The sequence below is a fragment of the Macaca nemestrina genome, chromosome 1 (genome assembly GCF_043159975.1).
Source record: "Macaca nemestrina isolate mMacNem1 chromosome 1, mMacNem.hap1, whole genome shotgun sequence".
Taxonomy (NCBI): domain Eukaryota; kingdom Metazoa; phylum Chordata; class Mammalia; order Primates; family Cercopithecidae; genus Macaca; species Macaca nemestrina.
The window spans coordinates 179,372,280-179,381,395 of record NC_092125.1 but is presented as its reverse complement, the minus strand read 5'-3'; the positions used below and the strand labels follow the sequence as shown (position 1 = coordinate 179,381,395).

Here is a 9,116-nt window from a genome sequence, read left to right as displayed (position 1 = left end):
GTGCCAAGAGCCTGGTTTGACTGCACAGAACTGAGCAGGGCTCATTTGGGGCTGTGGTTGGGCTGAGGGGTGCATGGTGGCATGGAGTGCGCAGGGGGCCGGCAAGGCAGGGTAAGGGTCAGGAGGTGGGAGCTAAGAGCCACTTCTCAGTGCCAGCCTGACCTTCTGTTGGGAACTATGGCAGCTGACGGTGCCTCCCCTGCTCCTGCCTTTGTCTGAGTCAACCTCTTCTCTCCAAAGGCAGTCACAGCCCCTGCCCCTTGCCCAGTGCAGGCCTCCAGACTGCAGGGAACTGGGTTTTGACGAGCCAGAGCACAGCCAGGGTGCCCTGGGGTGGGGCCAGTCTGGGATTCTTTCTGTTTTTGTTTTTGAGACAGGGTCTCACTCTGTCACTCAGGCAGTGGTGCGATCAAGGCTCACAGCAGCCTCAACCTCCTGGGCTCAAGCAATTCTCCCGCCTTAGCCTAAGTAGCTGGGACTACAGGCATGCGACACTACACCCGGCTGATTTTTGTATTTTTGTGTAGAGATGAGGTTTCGCCGTGTTGCCTGGGTTGGCAGTCTCGGGTTCTTGAAAACTGCTTAATCATAACACTGTTTCTTCAAATGAGAATGCACACAGAAGCCCACTACAGAAAAGCAGCCAGCCAACCCCGCTCTGTGTTGAGAGCCCTGAAAATCACGGGCTGCATGAACCTTTTCCCACTGGACAGATGGAAATGGACCTGTGGGGCAATACTGCTCCAACTCCCTCAGCCCAGGCTCTCCCGGCCATATCAGCTTAATTAGTGCCAGAGGCATCCAGCCTGCACCAAGCTGCCTCCAGAAGGCCCCACCAGCAGGCAGTCTCGGGGCAGCGTCAAGGCTGCACACTTCTGCTAAAAAAATAACTGAGGTGGAAAGCCCATAACATGGTCACCAGCTCAGCTGGCAGGCTGCGGCCTGGCTCTGTAGCTCGCAACTTGTTAGGTAAGAGTCCAGGCCATGGGGACAAGAGCAGCGGGCAGGGGGCGAGGCTTACATTGTCGTTCTGAAAGGAGTGGAGGAAGTTCCCTCCTAGCTCGCCGTCATCTCGAGGGGTGCCTGGAGGATTGCTAATGCCACTTATGTTGTTAGGAGAATTCTGTAGAAAGAGGAGAGGAGGTGAGCGCCTGTGTCCCCAACAACCTGCCCACACAGATGGGGCGCCACCAGGGAGACCGAATGCACACTCACTTTTGGAAGTCCGTCTATGTCGCCTGACCCTGGAAAGAAAAAATAATCCAATTCAGTTTCTTGCTTGCTCTTCCACAGAGGGGTCCCCCCTCATCCCTGGGCTCCTCGGGCCTCTAAGCCCTTCCATCCCAGTCCCACACTGTGCGGAGGACTTTCTGTGTGGCATCCCTCTCAGGATCTTCCTGTGTGCCCAGCCAAGGCAGGCCAGGGCTGTGTACCAAGCCCAGCTGAGCCAGGAGCTGAGGCACACAGCTGGTTGCCCCGGCAGGGTGGGGCATGGTGAGGGCAGGGGCCGCTCACCTAACGATCCATTCATGTGGTGTGGCTCCATGCCGCCCATGCCGCCCATCGGACCGTCCGAGCCGGGACCCATCGGGAACTGGGGAAGAAGCACAGGGCATGGCAGCTCAGTGGGCCCAGGCCCTCTGCACCCCTCACAAGCAGGGAGCTACAGCCATGCCAGAGTCCTGGCCCTGAGGAACCCCTGCTCCAGCAGGCTCTGCTCACACTCGGACATGTCCTGCCTGGCAGCTGGGCCAGGCTCCTCACCTCAGCCCTCCGAGCTGCAGGGCAGAGGTGCTCATTCCAACGACCCAAGTGAGGGAGAGGGACTGGCCCGCTGCCACCCAGCTCCGCGCAGAGGCAGCTTTCAATCTGAGCCTCTCAGATCCCACCACAGGGCCCCCTCCATCCCCCGTGTGGAGGGTGTGGTTCCCCAGACAGAGATACATGTGGACAGCTCTCCGACCGTGTCAGGCCAGGGACCAAAACACCAGTGCTTCCCATCCCCACTTCACGGGTGAGGAAACAAGCACTGAGAGCAAACACTTTGCTTGAGGTCCCAGAGGCTGGAAGTGGAGGAGCTGGGACTGGAACCTGGCAGCAGGCCTAGAGCCATCGTGCTGGCCCTCTCCAAGCTAACAAAAGGAAGAAGTTAGAAATGAATGTTTCCTAGGGCTGGGCGGTAAGAAGAGGTGGGGTTTGATGAGTGGGGGGGAAGAGGGAGCTAGGGCACTGGCCTAGGAGGGACTGCATGGCATCCTGGGACTGTGGGGTGGTGGTGGGAGGTCACTAATGAGGCTCCCATGCAGAACTGATGGTGTGGCAGATGGGGACTCAGAGATAAGAGTCAATTCTACCCACCCGCAGGCCTATCTGGAACTATCAAACCCATCTCGGAAAGGAAGGCCAGAAAGGTCACATCCCACAGCCACGAGTCACAAGGCTGGGGAGGGGTGGCTGAGCCCAGCCTGGAGCGCCAGGGCCCTGTGATGCAGACTGGATCTGCATCTAGTGGGAAGGGAGTGGAGGTGGTGGAATGGAGGGCTGTTTTGGCACCTGGCCGGGATTGGGCACCGCAGACGCAGAGCTGAGTCACACCTGAGCCCCAGCCCAGAGGAGCAGCTCATGGATACCCAACTGCCCCACAGGAGGACAGAGATGCTGACTTCCAAAGACAGCTGCAAAGTACAGCTGCGGCTTCAGAGCAAGGCAGAGAAATCAGAACTGGCTGCCTGGAGGAGGAGGAAAGCATCGACAAAATTGAGGGGTAAAATCTGGGCAGGCAGAGCCCATCGCGGAAGTCACTCTAGGCAGGGGTCCCACATGAGCAGGGGTGCAAGGGGTAAGGCTGTGACCAGGCTGCAGAGGCACAGCTAGGGTATGAGCTGCTTCCCTGTGCCTACCCAGACTGGGGGAAGGGCGGCGCATCCTTCCCTCTCCAGTGGACCCCCCACCAAAGCAGCTCACAGGCTTTTGGGAACATTTTGCCATCTAGCAACAAATTTCATGCTTATTAACCCAAGTGATGGGAGGATGAAAGTAACCAGCTTTCTAGGGAGTCAACCCAGGACACAGCCATGCCAGACCCCAAAAATCCCCAAACATGATAATACAGAATTATGCATATGTATGTCATTACCATAACATGAATATGTCATTAACATCAATGTATTAAGAAACTGGTAGTTCTTCAAAATGACGTATTATTGTATACTTTCTGTGTATTATCTTAACAGTTTTATTGAGATATAATTCACATGGCATACAACTGATCCATGTAAAGTGTAAAATTCAGTGGTTTTCAGTATATTTACAGGGTTGTGCAACCATCACCACAACCAATTTTGAACGTTTCCATAACCTCAGAAAGAAATCCTGTACCCGACTGCAGTCATTTCCATCCCCCTCCAATCCCCGGCCCCAGGCAAACACTAACCTACTTTCCGTCTCCACGGATTTGCCTATCCTGGACATGTCATATACACAGAATCATGTGAGCTTTTGTAGCTGGTTTCTTTCACTTAGCATGTTTTCAAGGTTCATCAGTGTTGTCACATGAATCAGTACTTGATTCCTTCCTATGAACAAAAAGTAGTCCATCGTATGGATGTACCACATTTCATTGATCCATTCATCAGCGGAGGGAACGTTCAGGTTGTTTTCACTGTTTGGCTATTCTGACACTAATGACACTGATGTACCAGCTGCCGTGTGGACATACGTTTTCATTTCTCTTGGGCAGATCCCTAGGAGAACTGCTGGGTCATAGGGTAACCCAATTCTCATATCACAGTGGACATCACTAGGCTGTCTGATCTTTCAAGGAAACGTGAAGCTGTTTAAAAAAGCAGCTATGCCATTTTACATTCCCACCAGCAGCTCTGAGAGTTCCACTGCTTCCACGCCCTCGCCAACACCAGTCATTATCTGTCTTTTTTACTACAGTCGTCCTAGTGGGTGTGAAGTGCTATCTCACTGTGGTTTTGATTTGCATTTCCTAATGACTAACGATGCTGAGCATCCTCTCATGTACTTACTAGCTATTTGTAATTTTTGGAGAAATGTTCATTTATATCCGTGTCCATTTTTAAATTAGGTTGTTACTGAGTTTTTCTCAGAGTTACGTATTTTGAATTCAAGTCCCTTATCAGATACCTGATTTGCCAATATTTTCTCCATTCTGTGGTTTGTCTTTTTACTTCCTTGACACCTCTGAAGCACAAATCTTCATCTCCTATGAAGTCCAGTTTGTCTACTTTTTTCTTTTGCTACTTGTGCTTTTGGGCTTGTGTCTAAGAAGGCTTCGCTTAACTCAGGTCATGAAGATTTACTCCTGTGTTTACTTCAAGTGTTTTGGAGTTTTAGCTCTAACATTGAGATCTATGGTCTACTTTTATTTTTTATTATTTTTTAATTTATTTTTGAGATGGGGTCTCACTCTGTCAGCCAGGCTGGAGTGCAGTGGCGTGATCTTGGCTCACTGCAACCTCCGCCTCCTGGGTTCAAGCAATTCTCATGCGTCAGCCTCCCGAATAGCTGGGACTACAGGCACACGCCACCATACCCGGCTAATTTTGTATTTTTAGTAGAGACGGGGTTTCCCACGTTGGCCAAGCTGGTCTCGAGCTCCTGACCTCAAATGATCCACCTGTTTCAGCCTCCCAAAGTGCTAGGATTATAGGTGTGAGCCACCGTGCCCGGCCCCCCATAATCTACTTTAACTTTTGTGTGCTGCTGTAAAGACACAGTTCAATCTCATTTGTCCACATGTGGATATTCAGTTGTCTCAGTATCATTTATTCTGTATTATCTACTTTTCCATTATATTAATGCTATTATGTAAACAACAATAGGAACTAGTTAACAGCAGCAATTAGTAGCAATTAGAAGGTGGACTAGTTAAATGATTGATATGTATGAGAAAAAAATATTAATATTTTTATAACGTTTCTGTCCTCTGATAGAGAAATAACTTTTTATTGGAATACTTAAATTTGACAGGCTATGTTACATTAATTATTTTATTTTTTAGAGATGAGGACTTGCTCTGTCACCCAAGCTAGAGTACGCTCAAGTGATCCATCCACTGCCTCAGCCTCCTGAGTAGCTGGGACTACAGGCTCGAGCCACTGCACCTGGCTTATTATTTATGTTTTTAAAAAATAAAACATAAGCCAAGCGTGGTGGCTCACACCTGTAATCCCTTTGGGAGGCTGAGGCAGGAGGATCTCCTGAGCCCAGCAGTTCAAGAACATCCTGGGCAACATAGTGAGACCTCATCTCTACAACAACAAATTAGGGGCAACATAGTGAGACTTCCATCTCTACAACAACAAATAAAATTAGCTGGGTGTGGTGGCACGTGCCTGTAGTCCCAGCTACTCAGGAGGCTGTGGTGGGAGGGATCCCTTGAGCCCCAGATGCTGAAGCTGCAGTGAGTCATGACTGTGACAGAGACCCTATCTCTAAATAAACAAACAAACATAAACACAATAGGATTAATGAAACGAACATTACTAATATTTAAATAAAAAATGTTTCTTTCTGCCCCAGGATACATTAGAACATTCTGCTCTGCTTCCTTTCCCATTGGTCTCTGAATTGCCTAAAGCCTTTATAGCCTTTAGGACATCTTTTAAAAAAAAAAAAAAAAAAAAAAAAAGATGGAGTCTGGCTCTGTCATCCAGGCTGGAGTGCAGTGGCATGATCATGGCTCACTGCAGCCTTAAATTCCTAGGCTCAAACAATCCTCTTGCTTCAGCCTCCCACGTAGCTGACTACAGGCATACACCACTGCACCCAGCTTAGAACATCTTTCTTTTAAATGCACTGGTAAAACTGAATAAAGTCAAACTTAAAACCCATTTGACTTGTCACTCTGTTTATTTAAAGCCCATGTTACACTGACTCCTGGTGTCAACCTAACACGATAACACCAAACTAAATATCCTCTCCACACAACCCTTGCACACAAAGTACTTTGGGTTTTACTTATAAGCACAGGTTTTGGGACTTGTAGGAATTCACGTCCAGCTCTCCAAAGATGCCCATCCATTTTTGTCCAGGGGCTGGCTTTGGTGGACCAGCTGCTTGTCAATCAGGCCTTTACATCTGTAATTCATCAGATGGGCTATCCCTGTCTAAGATGCCCACCCTTTTTTTTTTTTTTTTTGAGACAGAGTCTCGCTCTGCTGCCCAGGCTGGAGTGCAATGGCACAATCTCTGCTCACTACAACCTCCACCTCCCAGGTTCAAGCGATTCTCCTGACTCAGCCTCCTGAGTAGCTGGGACTACAGGCGTGTGCCACCATGCCTGCTAATTTTTTTTTTCCCCCCAAGACGGAGTCTCACTCTGTCACCCAGGCTGGAGTGCAGCGTTGCAATCTCAGCTCACTGCAACCTCCACCTCCCGGGTTCAAGCGATTCTCCTGCCTCAGCCTCCCGAGTAGCTGGGATTACAGGCACCAGCTACCACGCCTGGCTAATTTTCATATTTTTAGTAGAGACGGGGTTACACCATGTTGGTCAAGCTGGAACTCCTGACCTCAAGTGATCCTCTCACCTCGGTCTCCCAAAGTGCTGGGATTACAGGCGTGAGCCACCATGCCTGGCCAGATATTCATCATTTTTTAACACTCCAAAGCACACTAGATGATGTTCTAAATTAAATTATAAAAACTGATTTTAAAGCACAGAGGTAATCTGAAGTTGCAAAACCCAAGCTGGATTCCAAATATGTTACAGTCTTAATGAAGAAATTGAGAAAGTCCTGTTTAACTTGACTGCCTTTTCTGGTGACATTTTTTGAGTTCTCAAGCATTAAATGGGTCATTATTTCTGCTGCATGAGTTTTTGTGGCCCCCTCCCCGTGATACCCAACTATCCAAGTGTGGCTGGCTAGCCCTATCTAGGCTCCTTGGGGCTTCTTAAGGAGCATCAGACAGTACTGGCGAAACAGTATATACATTTCTATTTTATTTTTTATGTATTTATGTTTTTTCTTTTTGAAACCGAGTCTCACTCTGTCACCCAGGCTGGAGTGCAGTGGCGTGATCTTGGCTCACTGCAACCTCCACCTCCTGGGCTCAAGCGATTCTCCTGCCTCAGCCTCCCGAGTGGCTAGTACTACAGACATGCACTACCACACCTAGCTAATTTTTGTATTTTTAGTAGACATGGTGTTACTATGTTGGCCAGGCTGGTCTTGAACTCCTGACGAACCCCAAGTGATCTGATTACCTCGGCCTCCTAAAGTCCTGGGATTACAGGTGTGAGCCACCGTACCCAGCCTATGTATTTATTTTTTATTTTTATTTTTTTGTTGCTGAGATGGTGAGGATGTGTCGCTTTGTTATCCACGTTGGTCTTGAATTCGTGGCTTTAAGTGATCCTCCCACCTTGGCCTCCCAAAGTATTCAGATTACAGGCATGAGCCACCGTGCCTGGCCTCTATTTTATTGTAATTCCTTTTTCCATTCTCATCTCAATGCATTTCCAAATTAGAGAAGGACATCCTTCTTGTCTCGCACTTTAAAAAATAGCAGTTTCCACGGCAAGCCAACATTTTAACATCTTTTCTATGGCCAGCAATGATAGTCATCTCGTGGAAATGTCTGAGGCATTCTCCTGTCTGTAAAGTCAAAGATCTCATTAAGTGCTTCAGCATGTTTTGAGGAAATTGAAAAGTGACCCAAAACTTTCATTATGAAAGCTGGTATCACAGGTAAGCAAATTACACCCCTTTGTGGCAGCGTTGGGCACAAGGTGTGAACATTTAGCAGGTAAGATGTTTTCATTTTCATTGGTAAGAAGCTTATGGACTAAATGAAATTTGCTCAAATTAACTGTGTACTGTCTGCCAAATATGTAGATAAATGAGCAAAGTCTAGGTTGTATTTGGACAAGAGAACAACAATCTCTTACGTCTTCAGTGGCTTCACTAAGATCTTCACAGAAATCGAGATGATTTGAAACTCCAGTTTTCAAATCAACATACCTAAGAGCTAGTGGAAACCTATTGCCGTGACTCGAGGCACACCTTTAATGCTCTCGGAAGCATGACCGTTGGAAGGATCAGACAGGGTCAGCACTACTGTAAAGAGGCAATGCATCTGTTACCGAAAGTCCCTCTTCCCTTTGGTTCACACACAGGACTTTTAGTTTGTAGCCTCCAAATCAGGAAATGTAACCTTGGTTTGTGGTGCAATCAAGGGAACAAGATGATAATGGTGCCCATTCAAGGAGCATGCCCAAGCTAATTCCGCAACCGCTGATTTTGACTGAGAACTGCTGTCTCTTTGGAGGTCAAAAAAATCTTGATTTAGAAAGATATGCCTCAGACTTGAGACTCAATGTCCAATGCGCCTCCACCTCCCCTTCTCCACAAGCCCAATCCCACATTCTTTTCTGCATACCGCGCAGTACATTCTGTTTGGATTCTTTCCTCCCTAATCCAGTTGTGTCCTTGCATCTGTCATTAAAGTCACATGGTCATTTAAACTTATTTCCCAGTGATGTCTGGGTCACGCTGGTGCTGGCATTGTCACCGTTCTCATTTTCATCATCTGAACTCTTAGGAAATACGGTCACAACATTCACGATGTCAAGACTGAAACCAGCCCCGTCTAGACAAAAAGCCCAACACTGAATCTGTAGCAGACTCCTAGGCGGGTGCTGCCAACGTGCACGACTGCAGTGCATGGAGTTGCAGCCTGAGTGATGTGATCCATGGTGAATCACAAGTCCTGATGCCAGCATCCATGTCAGGAAACATGGCGACAGTGACCACTCGAGGCAGATCGTCTACGCCATTTCCATCCGATGCTAGAAACAGTGTTGTCATCCCTCTGTGTGGGTTTTATACTTTCCACCCAACCTTCTGCATCACTGACAAAACTCATGACTTTTTGTGTCCTGGGATTCCTCAGGATGTATGGCTTTTAGTGTTAAAAGCCAGATGCTTGGTCACACCAGTGAGGACCCTGACGAAGGAGGCAGGCCAGAGACCCTCCCTCAGAGGGCTGCTGGGAGAGAAAATGTAGGCAATATCCAGCACGGGGCAGCCCACGTTTGGGGTTTAACACGTGGGGTGATCCGGGTGTCACCTCAGGAACAGAGCC

At 48.4% G+C, this 9,116-nt stretch overlaps 1 protein-coding gene across 10 annotated transcripts in view; it reads right to left on the bottom strand.

Moving 5' to 3' along the window:
• The window catches only part of LOC105495102 (single stranded DNA binding protein 3), a 180,967-nt gene that overhangs the window by 1,753 nt on the left and 170,098 nt on the right, over positions 1-9,116 (bottom strand). For all 10 annotated transcript variants that reach the window (XM_011764305.3, XM_011764302.3, XM_011764303.3 and 7 more), the window contains 3 exons: positions 1,516-1,594; positions 1,216-1,244; positions 1,022-1,123 (listed from right to left, as the gene is read on the bottom strand). In XM_011764305.3, coding sequence (XP_011762607.1) covers positions 1,022-1,123; positions 1,216-1,244; positions 1,516-1,594 — 210 coding nt within the window. The remainder of the gene's footprint in view (positions 1-1,021; positions 1,124-1,215; positions 1,245-1,515; positions 1,595-9,116) is intronic.